At 28.0% G+C, this 19635-nt stretch overlaps 1 protein-coding gene across 3 annotated transcripts in view; it reads left to right on the forward strand.

Moving 5' to 3' along the window:
- Nucleotides 1–19635, forward strand: part of LOC142332003 (uncharacterized) — a 369173-nt gene that overhangs the window by 331533 nt on the left and 18005 nt on the right. For all 3 annotated transcript variants that reach the window (XM_075378058.1, XM_075378059.1, XM_075378060.1), the window contains 2 exons: nt 11080–11401; nt 15634–15812. In XM_075378058.1, the coding sequence (XP_075234173.1) occupies nt 11080–11401; nt 15634–15812 (501 nt within the window). The remainder of the gene's footprint in view (nt 1–11079; nt 11402–15633; nt 15813–19635) is intronic.

The following is a 19635-nucleotide window of genomic DNA, read 5'->3' on the forward strand; positions in this document are numbered from 1 at the left end:
TTCTTCCAAACAGAGGTTGGAAGATTTTCTTTGGGGTATAATTTTAAGATTTTTTTTGTTGATAAATTTATTGTCGTAAATTCTTATGAAGTATCCAAAGAACACCTTCTTTTTCTTATCTCTATTGTTGATAGATCTTTTCATTATTTATTTTAATCCCTTCATCGCTACATTTCTTGTTGCCCTGTAGAATCTTCCTTAAGATTTTTACTCATTTTTTCTTTACTAGTCCCTTGTTTTTAAGGGAAAGTTTTCTACTCCTATTTCTATTCTATTTTCTTCTATTTTTCTACTTAGACTTCTTTCTTTTCACTGTGTTGTACTGTATCAGTTCTGCATTTCTAGAGATACAATTTTTGTATTACAATCCTGTGTTAATATTTGTGCCCTCTTTAATTTATTCATAGTTATTAATAAGAAATAACAATCATTTTCTTAAAAAAAAGAAAGTTACTGGCATTACAGTTCTGGAATCTGTTTTATTCAATTTTGTATATATAACTATCAAGAAAGTTTACCATTTAATTTAAGTTTGAAGAATTTCAATATGGCTTCTTTTTATCCATTAAGCAGAGATCCGAGCAAAATTTTTCGTAAAGTGTAACTGGAAGACGAGGCGTTTCCGGATTTACATTTATAAGAACTTTTTCTTTACTTTTAAATGTAGAATAAGCCCTGAAATTCTTTTTCTTTATGAAACATTTTGTATAATGTAATGATTATGTAAATTGTTCTTAAAGGTAATTTAATAAAATAAACGTTCTAAAAAAACGAAATTAGATAGGTTAATAGAAAATAATTTAATGATAACGTAAAGATTACTCATATTTTTCTATTTTATATTTTTTTTAAGTTACTATAAATTGAATTATTAAGCTCAACCACAAAGATTCAATCCTAACGATAAGTTCGGTTAAATTAATGTAAAACGTACACAATTTTTATCTTTGTAATGTCACAGAATAATAAAAATATTATGTTTTAATGTAGATAATATTAAGAAATAGATGACATTACTATGGTTAAAAGAATAAAAAAGAAAGTAAATAAAAAAGAAACAAGATAAAATTGCAATAATCATGTTAAAATCAAATGATTTCATTTATGTGCATAATACAATAAGGTAACATTTTTCATTCGAAAACGAAGCGTTTCCTTAACATGTTTACATAAATGTTTTTCGTTATTTTTACTGGTAGAACAATTCCTGAAATTCTTTCCGTTTCATCATGTATAGCGTGATGTCATGCTGATATTCAAAGTATCTTTTTAATAAATCTTTTTAAAAAATTTGGTTGGAAAATTTGTGATATTCCAAATTACTCGGCAATATCTCGGGAGATAGTTCTATAGCCAAAAGTAAGCAAAAAAAAAAGTTTATATAAAGGTCAGAAAACGACTCGTTAGCAAGTTTCGGCTTGCGATATATTTAACCCTGTTTTCTGCTCCCTTTATGAAATTAAACCGTACTAAAATTCTTGGGTTGCAAGTCGAGGGGTAAAATTGGTGGTTTCTTTTTTTTTTATTTAAGAAATTGAATAAAAGTGGACCCAGATCTCTATCTTACTTACTTTTTAAGAAAAACGGGGTAAAACACGAAGTATTTTGTCGAAAAATATACTTTTTTAGGTTTGGAATAAAATAACTTTGTTAATTTACCAACAAACAAATAAAAAATTTCTAGTTAACCTTGTACAAAATTTAATCTGTTAAAACTGATGTGTAAATAACGTATATTAAAATTAAACACAAATTTGAGAATTTCAATTTTAACACAAAACGATCGGAAAAATAATACGATTTTAAACATAATAATTTTCATCAGTGTTCAAACAACATAATGTAAATGAAAACTTATCAATAACAGAAGAAATGAGAGAAAAATAGATTTAGAATAATAAAAATCACATACTTTTTGTTTTTTATAAGATTTATAAAATATAAAAATTGTTACTTGATAAAGCTGCAAATATTTCTTCAAAGCAGTTGCTCAATGTGGCTGCCATTCTGTTCTCAATACATAGCCCGACGAATCTATGCTAGCCGGGTACGTCTAATAGCATAATTATTTTCCTAATAGTAACTCTAGTTTCTCTTAAACGATGTCTCAATTCTTCTTCTGTACCAATACTAGCGGAATAAACTAACGACTTCATCGAACCCCCAAAGGAAAAAGTAGATTGGCGTGAAATCGGGAGTTCGAAGTGGTCATATTACTGGTTCGTTTCCACCAATCTATTACTTACTAAATGTGTTATTTAAACGATTCATCAACATCACGACAGTAGTGAACAGGTGCGCGCCATCATTGTAAAACTGCAAGTGGAATATTTTCCAAGAGTTCCATCAAATTTGTTGCAAAAAAAAAATGCAAGTACCGCTCTCCATTGAGCCTTGGCGATGAGAAAAAAGGGTCTATAATATTACTACCGAGAAGATCACACCATACATTAAATGAAAAAGTGCATTGGAAATAACTTTTAGCAATGTTATGGGGATAACTCACCGGGTTGGTCTAGTGGTGAAATCGTCATCATAAATCAGCTGATTTCGAAGTCGAGAGTTCTAAGGTTCAAACCAGTAAAGGTAGTTAGTTACTTTTATACGAATTTGAATACTACATCGTGGATACCGGTGTTATCTGGTGGTTGGATTTCAATTAATCATACATTTCAGTACTGTAATCGCGAAAAATTTCGGTTTCCAGATTTCAACGGAAATATCCATTTTGATCATCCCTGAATACATTTTGACTAGTTTCGGCGTGACGTCTGTACGTACGTATCACGCATAACTCAAAAACGATTAGCCGTAGGATGTTGAAATTTTGAATTTAGCATGTTGTAACATCTAGTTGTGTACCTCCCTTTTTGATTGCAATCGACAACCAAAAGCGTTCAAAAAACCCCAAAATGAAGTGTTTGGATTTTGGATTTCTTCTTAACTGCAGTTATTGAGAGCTTTTCAATGGTACAGCATAAGTGGTACTTATTTTCATTTGTTCCCAAAATTATAGCCAAATGAAATTTTAATTAATGAAATATTTGAACCTTAGAAGGGGAAGACACATCAGTTCGAATCAGACTTCATTTTTTTTTTTTTTTAATTTTTTGTTTTTTTGATTTAAATATATTGATTTATTAATAATTATTAAATCCTGATTGTAAAAAAAAGTTTAACGGTAAATAATTCAGTAATAATAATATAATAATTATAAAAAAACGAAAAAATATCAGAAGTTATTAGTGAAATATAATTTTATGTACTTATTGTAAAAAAATGTGTGTAATTTAATAGGCGTACAAGGAACTCATGTGGTTCCCACATCATTTTTTTTTTTTTTTAATTTAAACATAATTTCTCTTTAAGCAATACTATAATATACAATTTTAAGTTTCTTCTATAATTCAGAACTATTTATAAATTTAAAAAAAAATCAAACTGCTGCCGTTTTTTTTATTAATGTTTGATAGTAAAGTATGAATGTTGAAGGACATTTATTTCTACAGCTTGTGTTATTGCAAATAATTATTGTTCAGGAGATAAATGGAAATAAACAACGTGTGTTCCATAAATCTCACGTTATTTTAGTTAAGTTCATGGAATAATCTTACAGCAAGAAAAATTAATTATTTATTTTATGAGTTATGTTAAAACATAACCTTAAAGTATTTTAATGCAAATCTTTACAGTTATTCTACATAAATAAATTGCTCACACACACACACACACACACACACACACACACACACACACACACACACACACACACACACACACACACACACACACACACACACACACACACACACACACACACACACACTTTCCGTATTTCTTGAACAACATTCTTGATAATTTAATTATTATCTAAGAAAAAAAGCTCTACTGTTTTTGTTGATATTTCCCAATATTTGCATTTAGTTTTAAATTTAATTTTTTCTTACAGTTTTTTTAGAAAAGAATACTATAAAATGTCCTTTAATGATTTTTTAAACCAATAAAGGATTAAATTTATTAAATATTCAATCATGTTCCAAAGGTTTTCTATTTTATAATATAAAAAGTTAAAAGTTATAAAAAAAACTTAATAATATTCTCAGATATTTACGCAAAAGATCTTTTTTTTAACATCTCCCTTTATTTAAGGGCATTGTGAAAAAAATATTTCCATCCTGTTGAACTTTATTTAAAAAAAAGAAAAAAAATTACAAAATATAAAGAGAATCTTCATTTTAGTCTACAATCACTAGCAGCTTACAAAAGAGAAACGTTAAGAAAAATTTTAAGTGGAGAAACTTTTTCTTCTACGTTGAAAGCATTATATTAGCTTATATGAAATCTTCGCTATTTTTCTAATAATGTTGCGACTAACTTTATTTTTTTAAACTGAAATCCCCAATTTTTATAATATTTTTTTTTTTTATAAGAAATTTTTATACTTGGAAATTTTCCCCTAAAAGCATGCAGAATATTAACCATTTCAGATTGTACCGGAAAAGAACGGTCAAAAATAAAAGAAAATGTAGAAATAAGAAAGAGATATTCGTTTATAATAAACCGAACTGTTTTAAATAACAAATAATCCAAAAGATTACTTCAAGAAATTTGTGCCCGTCTTGTTTATAAAACCTTACAAAGTATTTTTGTTATCTTTGCTTAAAATAAAAATAGCAAATTATTTATCAACTTGAAAAATTGGTTGATTTTTCTTTAGTTGCTAAAGAATAACCCAAGAACTGGGCTTGACTAACCTAAGCAAAAACCTTCACCTATCTTCATATAACATACTAGCTCCCCGTCGTAGTTTCACCCGCGCTATATGGTTACTTGCGTTCCGCGTAGCAGTCAAACATTTTATTTTATGTTTTTTAGTCAAGTAACCGGAGGCAGGTGCAGTTATTCACAATACAGTAACGGTGACAGTGGCTATGTTGGTTGAGCCACAGCATCGTATATCTTCTCACCCCTTAAAAAATCGGAATTCAAAAAAACTCGAAAATGGTTTTTAAAAACTCGTATATATCTGAAGAGTATTTGTAAGCCTAAATCTACTGAATATCTCGTTTACTATAGTCGGGACTAGAAAATTTACAATCATTGTTTAAATTTTTTTTTACATTTCTTCATTCCCTTTCAAGATCAAATTTCAAAAATATAGAAATTGGTTTATTTATATGAAGATTACTCACCACCAGAAATCAGGTTGATTTCTTCATTTATTACCGAGAAATTAACAAAATAGCATGATTTCAACAAAAAAATCAAAAATCCATTTTAACTCTTGAAACTCGGAATTTCAAAAAATGTAGAAATTGGTTTTTAGATATTTACATGAAGATTACACTAAAAAAAAAAAAGTTGATATCTTTATTAGTTATTGAAAAATTAAAAAAATTGTAAATTTCATTTTTATTTCATTTTACCCCTTTAAAATCGGAATTTAAAAAAATCCTTTCTTAGTGTACAGTTACATCTTAAGAACATGTATACAAATTTTCATTAATTTATCTTAAGTAGTTTTTGCTTGGCGTTGATTATGAATCATTCACAATATGTTATCTTCAATTTCAATAATAAGACCTTTATTGAAAATATTTCTACTGAAAAATATCTTGGGAGTGGCTTGCTGTAAGAATGGAGCATGAGAATTTTGCTCGCCACCTAGCGGCTCGAATGAGAAGTGCAGCACTGTAACAGATTATTTATTATTTGCACATTTTAATAAATAATTTTTCATTTTTAGATAACATTTTCGAATAACCATAATCTGTTAGGTCAAGAGAGTACGTGATGCATGCAAAAGTTAGCCTTCAATCTAATAACAAATATCTCATTTGAATTTTGAAAATTGGACGATTGTTTACAGAGAAATTATAAGACTGTCGTATTACACCTCCCAAAACAGTGCCCCAGAGGCACCCGTATGTTACCAGTTGATGGTGGTCGCGATCTAGCCTCCCATAAGATGCTCCCATACCTCACCACTCTAGCCTCACACGTAGTCTCCATGGGAAGTCCATTATTGTTAAACAGAATTTTTTTTTAATTTATTTAATATTACTTTATTTAGCATTAATTTAATTCTATTATTTTTGTAATATTATTCATTCCATTGATTCGAATCATTCAGTTCAAACCCAGCTCACATAGTGATAGAGACTCATAATTCACAATTCATTAAAATTTGTATATCAACCGGCAAATCTCCACTACTACATATATTTTTTTTTGAGATTTTTTTATGTTAAATATATCTAAAAACCTTCTCAGTTATGCCAAGAAACATGGGTAAAAATCCGGTTGCGATTGATTGAGTAGTTTTTTGTTTATATTGAGCAAAGACACTCTTTCTCTTTACATAATAATACAGATGAAATAAGGAAACTTTTAGCTGATCTCTGTTGCAGAGTGGTAGCATCTTGGCCTTTCATCAGAAGGTTTGAATACCGGTCTAAGATGACATTTTTCATACGCTAAAAATTTCCATTTTCATATTCCCATGCTCAACCTTTTGTGGTGAATTAATTCATTAGCAAAAAAAAAAAAAAATTAGAAAAATGTTTATTGTTGAGGTGTTATCAACATTGTCTAATCTTAGTAGATTTATGATTTATTAAATCTTCTGTTAGGAACAACAATTAGCATGCCATTGAGGGGAAGAGTTATTATTACTGATCTAAATTGGAAGTACTAGCTCCTTATAACCCATGTGAATTTGTGTGAAGTAGCTACCAATATATCGCGTGTTTGTAATATATATATGCTCACGCACATATACACACATATATATATATACGCTACACACACACACACACACACACACACGCACACACACAGAGAGAGAGAGAGAGAGAGAAACACAAAATATGTTCGAGATCCTAGACAGTATAAGGAGGTCATCAAGGAGGTTATCAAGGAGGTCATCATGTTAAAGAATAAAGAAATGATAAAAGATAAGAAAACACAACCCAAGAGCGGTGTTCAATAAGAATGCATGAATAATATTTTTACATATATATATATATACCATGTGTCTTTTTACTATTATTGTTGTTATTATCTAATGTTATGTTGTTTCTTTAATATCTATATATATACGTAATGAAAAAGAAAATAGGATTTAAAGTAAGAGAGAAGGTTCTGTTATTTGGATGTGTGAGAGAGATGTAATGATGCAGGAGAAATTCTCATAATTATTGTTAACAACTTACTGTAACTCATTACTACTATTTTCATTATTGTCAATTTTTGCTTTACACACAAACACACACATACACACATATGAAAACATTATCTCTTTTTATATATATATATATATAGTTACAAGTAATTAAATTTTTATTTTTTATTATTAAAGCATTCCTTATATGAATCAATGTTTTATAAAGGTTACTTGTGAAAAAGAACTAGAAATAATAATCCCACATTTCAAGGTTCGAATATTAAAGTAGAACAGTTATTGTTACACATGTTTTTTATTTAACTGAGAAGATAAATAATTTATCCAAAAATCAAAACTGCATTAAAAGTGAGATGAAAAAGCTTGTTTAAAGATATGGGTCAATTATGTACAGAATAATATTAATTAAAACAATATACACCGATATAGATACAAGTATACTTACTGCGATGGATTATTCCATCACATTCTTCAATTTACAACTTTCTATTTTCATTTATAAATTTGATAACTTTTTTTTTAAATGTTTAAATTTTCTGAACACAAAATATTTGCATAATATTAAAAAAAATCTAATGGAATTTTTAATTTAATCTAAACCAGGTTTTCTTATATAATTTATCAATTCATGTAACAAATATATATATATATTTTTTTTTTCAAATTTCTTTTATATATATATATAAATTTGTTTATAAACAGGATTCATGGTATTCAAAATCGATTTTTATTTTGCTAAGGTAGTACGTAAAATATAAATATGAAAATTTCTCTGTCTGTTTGTTTGTGTGCAACAGCATTGCATAAGAATCAACTGACCGATTGCTTTCAAATTTTCTGGATACATTTGTTTTATACCAGGGAAATTTTTTAGCCATAGATCAAATGTCACCCTTGGGGGTGAAATTGTGACATTTTCCTCTTGGAGATCACCTTTTACCATTTTATGATTTTGTTTTTCAACGTAAAAATAATATTTTATAACATATCCTATTTTTAACATCTCTTCCTTGACCCCTTCCAAAGATTTAAGGTTTTCTAAATCAACAGAAAGGGGAACCAAAATAGATATGTTCATCTACAACAGAACCATATTAGAGCTTCTATGTCAAAAACAAGGGAAATGGTGGAAGAAAGAGAGCTTTTCAGGCTTTAATTTTTATTTAGTCTTATTCTCACAACCATGAGGTCAACAAACACACCACGGGTCCAGAAGAAGGAGCTCCCTCGCTAGAAAGGAAAATTAATGACCAGCTAATTAATTGAAATTGAATACATCAGGAGGTAGTTTTTAAATCTTTTTATAGAGACCTGTAAATTAAATGATAATCTACTAGTTTTTTGTACTTACATCACTGTCATTCAATATAATGAACATTTCATTTTCTCTTTCTTTTTTTGGGATTTATGGTTGGCCAAGAAATATGTTACCTTGTTTGGGAAATATACAATAGGTTATTAATTTTAATGAGATATTTAATTTTGAAGCCATCTCATCAGGTAACTGGAATAAAATGGGGCCCAAATTAAAAAAACTTAAGAAATTGATTTGATTATCTAAAATATTTTGTTAAAGTTATTAATAATTAAAAACCTTATAGTCTATTTGAACTAATAATCTGTCAAGGTTGAAACCAGGAAATCTATTACACTCTTTTCCCATTTCTTGTTTGTCATTATGTAATTCCATAACCATATAATTCTGCAGCTATTATAATATTTAAATGTTTATTCAGACAAAAATTAAGTTAAAAATGCATATTCCTTATCAAAAAAAAATATTATTTCAGTAGTTATTTAACAACATTTTCTTGACTTTTTTTTTTTTAAATACACCAGATTTCACACAGTTTGTCTCTTGTGAATCGTTACTTTTCATACTTTTATGTTTTTCCTTTGTAAATTTACCCAAATTTGAAACAAAAATGCTAGTAAAAATTATTTTAAATAAAATAAATTTGATAAACCAGTAAAAATCTTTTATTTATATTTGATTTACACTTTTGAAATTATTGCTAACTTATTAAAGATGATTTGTATTTACTATTAATTGGCTTAAACTAAAAAAAGTCGAAATTTAAAGAATTGTAAAAATGTTATTATTTTTTTTATCTTACAGGGGGTTTTCAGAAGTCTGTTTTATTTATTTTTTTAAGTATTTGTGTAATTTATAAATTACTCAAGGTAGTTACTAAATAAAGTAAAATTTTGAACAACATTGATTAAAATATTTTTCAAAAGTTTTGACAAAATTCTTTTTTAGGTTACTAATAAATAAAAACTAATGTGTGCAATAAATTTTTTTCTAGGTAATGAAATAATTAATCTTAAGTTGAATCACCCTCTTTAAGAGAAATGTCCATTGTTTACATTGTATGTATACAATAGTGCAGGCGGCCTGACATTAGTCAGATCATTCTAAGCCATGATCAAGAATAACAAGATTCAATGTCAGGTTTACTAGGAAAAATGAGGAATGAAGTGATTTCCTAATTATTCTTCATTAAGTTGAATATAGGAGTGTCTATCAGAACGCTGGACCCATCAAATCAAATGATAAACAGACCAATAAGTAATACATTCACTTTATTTACCACAAGGACTGGCTGTACATTTTACACTAAAAAAAACAACACTTTATAATGCCTATTATACCTCAGCTCATCAGAGTTGTAAGAAAAACTGATATAGATAACGTAAAATAAGAAATTAATTTATCCCTTCTGTCATGATTTTTTTTCATCCTCCACTAACTTAAAAAATTAGCTCAATTACAGTAACCCTATTCTAGTAAGGTTATACTAAACAAATTTAAGGGCCAGATATTTTCACCACGCCCCTTAGACCTCTGATATGTCACTGTCTGACTTCCATCAGTTCATAAAACTGAAAAATTGTATGGTTATTCAATACTTCAAAAGTAATGATGAACTCATGGATGGAGTCAACAAATTTATGGGTACTTTAGTGGCACCGTTCTTTGAAGAGGGAATAGGCAAACTGGTGTCATAAGACGACAAGCGCTTGAATTTTGGTAGGAACTATGTCAAGGAATAATATAAATATTTATATAACTTTTGTATATAATAATATTTTTTTCAGTTAATTTTATTTCATTGTATTACTCTATCAGAAGTTAATTTATAAATAATTTTACTATTTTAAAATAAATGGTTGTCACCATCAATTTAGAAGTAAATATTTTCACACTATTAAGAAAACAAATACATTCAAAGGCAGATGTCTTCTCATAAACAAAATGAAATTGAACATCTAAACCCAAAGATTGCTGCAATTATTTAAAATACTAATACAATTCTTTAGTACAGTTCTGGTGAGATTTTTAACGTAAAGTCCGTGACAAAGCATTTTAATAACATTGGGATCACTGTTAATAATTCTTCAGCGAAATTCTTCATCATTATTTTTTCATTATCTTTATTTTTATTTATTTTATCATATCTTAATATATCTCAGATCTTACCGGATTTTTTATGCATTTATTCATTTATTTATTATTTTATTTTTGATAATACAACTTGCTGATCTCCAGGGCAGAATGGTAGCATCTTGGCCTTTCATCCAGAGGTCCTGTGTTTGAATCCCGTCAAGCATGGCATTTTTCATATGCTACAAATATTCCATTTACAATATCCTACAGACAAGCTTCAAGGTTATGTGGCAAGAGCATCAAAAAAAAAAAAATGAAATGCATACATTATAATGGTGTAGTTATTCGTGGTGAGCCTGTGTTATATAATGTATGAATATCTTGTACATGCGTATTATCTCCGTTTGGTTTATATTATCATCTATCCAAGAATAAACAAAATTCCTTTTTTTAACGTTATTGTGTTATAAATTTATTTATTTATCTAATTTTCTTTTTATTCCAGGTTCGTGGAAGCAGGAACTGGATTACAAGATTATAAATTTACTATACCGTTGAATGCATGTGCTCCTAAACCAACACCAGGTACGTGTAGAGGTGGAAACTGCAGAAACTCAAATGAAGTAATTATTATACTACAGACTGATGATACAGTACAAGAATTATGGGATGTTGCACGAAGAGTATCTTGCGCAGCTGAAGGACATAATGAAAAGACTGTATATTTTAAACCATTTATGGTTGATATGTTAGAAGTGACATCTGTTCCAATGGAATCAAGTACTATTGAATGTTGGATGGATATTCAAAGAGGAAGTTATCCTTCTGTAAGTAAATGTTTTATATTGTTATTTTTACTATAAAATTCTGGATTTTAAAAATAAACTTTTAAGTTATTAAATTTTTGTTAAATATATGATAGATTACAAATTCTTATCTGTATTCTACTTGTTGGTATTATGATAATTTGAATTACACATTCAATGGATTTATTTTTAACTAAAAAAAGGAAATTGTTGATGAAATGCAACATTATCATAGTATTTTTTGTACATAATTTATGTAAAGTTTGGTTATTATGTAAATTATTTATTTATTATTAATTTATTTTTTCAAATAATTGAAATAAACTATTGAAATCGTTTTTTTTTTTTTTTTTTACCAAAGTAAAGTAAATAATTATTTACTCTGATATTATAAAATAATATAAAACATAGATCATATACTCAGTTTGTTAAAAAAAAGAAAAAATGCTCTTGCATTTGACTAGATATCAAGAAAAACAAAGAAAAAACGTTAATGTATGCAATGTCCAAAATACACAATCTTAAAAATTAAAAAATAGAGATTTAAATTCCATATCTGTTGAAAAAAAAATATGTAAAATAAAACTAATTAACTATGTAAATATATTAAAGAAATATTTTTAAAAATCCAGTAAATCATTATGACATTCTGGCTATTGATAAATAATTATCATTCTGTAGTGTTTTAAATAATTATTCCTCAACTGAATAAAGTATGTTAAGGTTTTACTAGTAAAGAATTACATAAAAAAATTGTACTACTTCTAAAGTGAAATTTTGAGTTAGGTACTCATATACCTTCCCATACCTTCCTCACATACCTTCCCAATTTTAACTAAAACTAAATGGTACCAATGAGCCACATGTAGAAGTCATTGTAGAAAATTCTTAAAAATCAGTTAATCCATGGAGGCATTAAGAAAAATAATAACAAACAAAAAATAAATAAATAAAAAGTTAAAGAATTAAGTTTATTATCCTCCACCCATGAATAAAACTGGCCAAATACAAAACTAAGTACATATTAATTTTTTTGGAATTTGTACAAGAACATAACTTCTAATATATGATGAGTGGAGTCCATAAATAAAATAATAAAATAAAAAACTTTTTCTCAATTCCTTTATAAGGACTTGAATATGACCCTTTGAATATAATTTTGAGATGCAGAACCCATAAGATCTTCCACCTCTTGACTAATTGTGACCAAAATTAGTTGGCATCGATGCTCTATGAACAGAAAATTATTGTGTTAAATTTCATCTAAATCTATATACATCCATCGGGAGATATCAAGCAAAATATATATATAAGGGTATATATACAAGCTGTGGAGGTGTGTCGTAGGCAAGCCCTAGCAGCGTTCATACTAGTGATCGATACATTCCAGTGCCTACTTTTTGGTTATTTTATGAAGAAAAACAATCACATAAATAAAAAAAAATATTTATTACTGTATATTTTGCATATATATGTAATCTATTGATATATAATAATATAACAAGTATACACCTGACCACCACGAGAACTGTACTAACAAATTGGGATTTTCCACTAGTTCCAGTGCTAAGCTAAGGGGAACACACACACACACACACACACACACACACACACACACACACACACACACACACACACACACATGCACGCACGCATGCACGTGTGCACTGACAGACAGACACACATACAAATGCCCTTTAGTAGGTTAGGATATATATAACAGGGAATTTTCTGTTTATTTCTATGTTGTGGCTACATTGATTAATCAAACTCATTTAAGTTGGCTGTGTAATGTGAGGTTATTATCCTTCAGTTATTTATCAAGTATCATGTTATAAATAATATTCTGTGAAAATTTATTTCATTTTTTCCTAAAAAATCATATTTTCATATTTTTTGTTTTGTTTGTCGTGATTGTAATAATGGACATATTCCAAGAAAGCGTTTGAAAATTGTTTCTCTTTCTGATTATGAGCAGTATGACACAATGACTAATAGTTTCTGAATGTGATGTTGGACTAGGGATAGTGAATAATATATTCAAACAATTTAAAGAAACTGGTTTCTTTTCACCTTGAAGGAAAGCCAAATATGGCCTTAAAAGAAAAACACAAGATCGGTTATTAGTGAGAAAAAGTAAACTTGATTTAAAATTATCTGCTATAAACTTAAATTAAGAATTAGCAGCCAGTGGAACAGATTTACTCATGACAACTGTTAGATGCTAACTTCTTGCAGCTGGATGGAAAGCTCATCGGCCAGCTAAAAAGCAACTTTTAACACCAGCAATGTGCAAAAAAAGATTCTTGTGGCCAAAGTACACTTAACTGGACCAAAGAAGACTAGAAAAATGTTATGTCTTCCACATACAATATAAAAATGTGAGTTGTAATCTTAATGGTCTTAGGGGCTAAGGGTTCCATACATTAGAAAATTATCAGATAAAAATATATCACTGGGTCATATCCAACTATCAGTTAAGCATCCCAAAGAAAAAGGTTTTGGGTTTGTTTTACATTTGAAGGCAAAGTTCACTACTTTGGATATTTGAAAAGTCTTATATCAAGACTGAAGGAAAAGGCTGCGACATAATAAATTTCCACAAGGCAATAGAGTGTTTCAACAAAATTTTGCGCCATGCCATGCTACCAAAAAAGTGGAAAAATTTTCAAAGAACGAATCATTAAAGTACCCCTATGGCCAGGCAACTCTCCAAACTTAAACCAATTGAAAATCTTTGGGCAATAGTCAACAAATGACTCTCAAAAATGAATTGTACTACAAAAATTGACCTCATTAAAGCAATAATATCAGTATGTACTCATGATTAAGAAATCACAAAAATGTATAGTATACTTGTGAAAAATACTTGCCAAATCATGTGTGTGAAGAGATTAAGAATAAAGGAGGACATATTAATTACTAGATATTCAAAAAAAGGATTGATATGATTTTCTTTCTAAACAAAATTACTTCTTATTATTAAACGATATATATATATATATATATATATATATATATATATATAGAATAGCATGCAAATTCATATACAATTTATATACAAAATCATATAACATTTATATATATATATATAAAAGTGTATGCAGTAGCATGAAAATATATATATATACTGTATAACTTCATATTATAACCATACAGCCTGGATAGTAAAAACAAATTCAGTTTATATATTTCATGGGATTGTGTTTAGAGTGTCTAATGTTTTGTTTTATTTTTTGTTCAAAAAAAATTAGATCTTTTTCTGTTTATGAGCTTTTTACTTCTATGCTTTGTTAATGAATGTGTTATATGTTTTATTTTGGTTTTACGTAAGAAAAAGTCAATGAGTGTGCAGTTATATCCATTTTTATATGCTAGACATTTCATATTTCTTCTATACAATTTATTTTGTGAAAATAATAATAATTCTTTTGGGAGTTATAACTGTAATGGTTTAGGTGACTGTTTGTAAAATATAAAATCATTTCTGGTGTAAATATTTTTAAGAATAACAAACACCGTATCATAAATATACTTGTAAAAATGAGAAATAAAATGATTTTCCATTGCTTCTGTGTACCTTATTTACCATAAAGGTTGGTTATATAGTTGAATAAAGAACAACATTACACTTAAGAAAAAATATTCTTATCGGTACAATTATTATTTGAAATAATAAAATATTGCTTCAAGAAACTAAAATAATTATTCACTCTCTACCAGGTATTTTTTACTATAACTTACATTCCCTAAAAATGTAACATCTGCATAATTTAAACTATATTTATAAAAATAAAATTATGTATATAAAGTTATTTATTCCCATTATGACAAATTGAAACAAAAATAAATGTTTAACTTAATCAATTTTTTAAACCATTGTTGTGATCATTTTGTGACATTTAGCACTTCTTGTTTTTACTCTGTGATTCCAGTACAACAATATTTACTGCTTGGTTTTTCTAAACTTAGAGTATATGTGATCAAAAAATGAATTGGATAAGAATTGTACGAATATATTTTTATTAAAATTTTTTTGGTGAATTTATATAAATCAGCATTCATCATCATGAACAAAAAAAACTCTTTGTAGAAGAGAAACCACTTACATTATCCTTCCATTGATCTGGAATCTTTTACCCATGTTTAGCTTCTCTACTGTACATTAAGCTCTGATTATATTTTTGTTTCCTTTTTTGGGGATAATTTTTATGTATTATTATTTTTATTAATTACAGTACATTTTTTTTCAGTTATCACCGATTAAAGATGTGATAAAGATTGGAGAAACACTTACAATTCTAGTGTATATCAAAGATAAGGAGAACAAATATGATGTGCTAGTGCGAGATTGTTGGGCTTATGATGATGAAGATTATAATAATCCAGATACAACGAGACTTCAGTTAACTGATGTCAATGGATGCCCAAAGTAACCAATAATTATTCATTATTATGTAACTTTCTATAATCATTAATCATCAAGATTTTAACTGCTTTTTTAATATTTTCAGAACAAAGTAGATCAGAGGTTCCCAGCTTTTAGAATTGCAGAGACCTTTTTAAAACCAATTTCTATGGCAGAGCCTCTTAGACGTATCCTATGTCTCATAAGTTACCTATTGGTGTTTAGAAGTAGTGTTACAAGTACAGTTAGATAGTAAGGGAATATAAAATAAAAGCAATATCTAAACAGTTGCTCAATATTCATGCAATGAAATCATATCTTAGAAACTTTGAGATTTACCATATCTCAGTTATCACCAATACATAAGGTATTGTCAAAACCTGGCCATTCATAAAATATTTTTTAATTTTATTTTCCTTGATTGATCTCAGAGCCACTGGGAAGTGCACACAGAGAACTTCCCAGTGGTTCTGTGTGTACACAGAGTGCAACATTACAACATGTGCTCAACAGGTTGTATATGGCTGTACAACCTGTACATGGTTTCTACAGAGTGTTAGAGATCAACATATGCTCTGCAGGTGCTGTAGAGCAGATGTTAGAACCACTAATATAGATATTTATTACTCAATCTATACATGAGTTAATCTACAACACCTTATTGAATAAGATATTATTATATTTCTTAACATCAACCTGGGAAATAGCTGTAGAATTTCAGCTAATCCTCCCAAGTAATGAATCTATCACCTCTTACCATAAAATTAATCATATTTCTTCCATGGAGCATTTCATTGTTTTTATGAAAATAGTATGACAGATTTTCAGAAATTAAGAATTTAAAAGACTGAAAATATTTTTTAAAGGATTTCATTTGGAATTGAATCATAATTCTTTTAGAACATTTAAAAGTTATTTTTTAAATATATTGACTAAAAGTGAAGTAGTTGATAGTATGAAACAATTTAGTCAAATGTAGAGACAACAGTCAAGTCAAACTGTTGTTTCTCTCAAAAAAAGACGAACTGGTTTTTCACTTCAGTACAAACTGTTTTTTTTTTCTACCTAGTAGTAATGTAACATATCAAATATACGGGGTCATAAAATGCAGCTATCAGCTAACTTTAACATATGTTAATATAACAGATAAAGTGAGTAAATAGTTTACCATTTGCTAATAAAAACAGAACAGGTAATTTGTCCAGCAAACTATTGTTTTTATCAATATTCAAAACGTTGTAAGCTAACTGCTTAGATCGAACAGTTTCAAAAATCAAATAAATCGTATTTATGAAAATACTGTAATATTCAAGTGCAAAATAAAAGGTCATAAAACTATTAAATCTTGTAATTAAATGATTAATGGTATTTGCTGGTGTCAACCAAAACATCCTGCAACCTACAGTCAATGCACTGAGAAAAATATTAAAATGAAATTTGTTTTTAAACCAAAAAAAATTTAGCAGTTTAATAGAAAAATGAGTCATTGACATTAACAGGTTAATAATTCAATCAATTTTTCCAACAGTTTGTCAAACAGTTGTTTTTTTCAATGAACAATTTTCATTCACCAGAAACAACAAAAATGACCATTCATCTGATGGGCTAAAATTGTTTGATTCTGTTACTGGAAGAACCTACACTCTTAATGATGTCACTAATTCATCTTAAATATCATTGTCTCTCATGAAAAGTTTTCGTAACTAGATTTTCATAAACTTCAGAAACAAGTGACAATTGCAAAATGCAAGATCCAAGCCATATAATGGCTAGACCAATTTTCACTTGAAGGTCTAAAATGATTTCTTTGTGTTCAGAAGAAACAGCAACGTGCCATTTCTTTTGTATTACACAACAGAGATGTTCTGGTATCTCAGAGCAAGTATCAATCATTATATTTCCTTGGGAGAGAAATTGATTGTAAGTGGCATCTTCCTGTCCCAGAAGATTGTTTCAGTGTTGATGATTTACTAGAGGTGAATGTACATTATGTAATACCAATGAATTAATTATTGCTTTTTTCTGTAGTGTAAGAATGCACAAACCTATATTCATATCTTGTGACTGTACTGTTACAGTTGAAAAAATAATCTTCATAACTATAATCCTTATAACCTGCAGGGAATGCATGTACTGCAAACAATTAATATTTTTTTTATTATATCTGTTAACATTTTCAACATCTAATGATTAGGTTATGCATGTTTATTAGTACCCAAATATTTTTTAAGAATAGTTCTTGAAACTTATAGACATTTCTTGAATGGTTTCATCAAAGAGAAGTCTTCTTTTTCATCATTAACACCATTTTTTTTTTTTTTTAAATGTGTTACACAACTTTTTCTAATTAATAATTTCTTTATCATAGAAAGAGGAAAAAAAGCTTGAAATTCAATAACAATCAATTTCTGCATTAAGGATTTGAGTGTACTCTGCATTTGAAAGGAATTGTCAAGTCATTTAAAACAAATATAGCATTACTTACATTGAAGCTTTGCTAACTAAACATATCATACAGAAAATATGAAATTGCCAACTGTATAAAAATCATTTCCTTTACATTTTTATTAATTTACTTTCATAATATCCTTCATAATTTCATCCCAAAGAATGTTATTGATATATGAAGAATTTTAATAATTACTTTTACAATTATAATAATAAGTTTAATTAAAGTTACAAGGTTCTCTTCACAATGAATAAAGAAATAAAGAGTTGTTACAAAATTTAATTTGAAGAAAATCAAAAACTAAAAGAATATATTAAAAAAATATTGTCTAAATAGGATGCTAAATAATAGTTCTTTTATTATGTGTACTTTTAATGATAAAAAACGTGGAATTATAACTATAAGATTATATCTTAAATTTCTGCCTTTCTGTTTATATTTTATATACAGGTGTATGAAGGCCAAATTTCTCTACTTATATGTTTTCTGGGCTATTTTTATCTAGTGTTTTCCTACAGTATCATCTCTCACTTTTCTCCAAGGTCAATTACATTTTCTTTTTTCTTTATATTGCCAAAAAACTATTCCTCTAGTTTAGCTGACATTTTTTTACTCCTATACCACATTATTTACAAGAATTCTTTTCATTGTATCTTCTCCTTCTTTCTGTTTCATGCAACTTTACTTTTAATAATATTATTTTCATTTTACTTTCTTATTTTGTTCAACTTTGTCATTATTTATTTAGTGAAACTATTTAACAAATGTATCATTTAGTAAAAAATGGCCACTGATGACCATGAAATCATGTTTTTTTAAATTGATCAATTGTGTTTTGTCTTCTGGCAGGTCATACAACATGTCTGATAAATCCTTTATACTTTTCCATGCTTCAAAATTCTATTCCAGTCTCTTAGTGTTACTATCTTTATTCTTTGTATATCTTTGTTTTTTTTCTTTCCATCCACCATTCCCTCAACTCCAATCTTCAGCAGACATTACCTTTTTAACCAGTCCTAGCCGATTCAACCTTCTTATACTTTTAAGCATTTTCGTTTCTTCTACAATCCTTTACAGCATTCTAATTTTTTCCAGATCCAAATTTCAAATAATCATCTTTGTTTCTCCTTCCTACATGCCCATTTTTCTGAACAATAAAATACTATCTGGCGTTTATAATATTTTGCTAATCACTTCCTTATTTCTCTGCTTAATCATCCACAGAGTAAGCTTCTCCTCATTTAAAATTTCTTTTGCCATTACTACTTTAATTCTTACAACTTTTTTACAATGCATATCCTCAGTTACTGTGCTTCGAAGATACTTAAAGTAATTTACCTGCTCTGCCTCCTCACTATTTAATCTAACATTTTCCCTTCCACCGTTTTGTCTTATTCC

This window comes from Lycorma delicatula, chromosome 11 (assembly GCF_047948215.1).
Source record: "Lycorma delicatula isolate Av1 chromosome 11, ASM4794821v1, whole genome shotgun sequence".
Taxonomy (NCBI): Eukaryota; Metazoa; Arthropoda; class Insecta; order Hemiptera; family Fulgoridae; genus Lycorma; species Lycorma delicatula.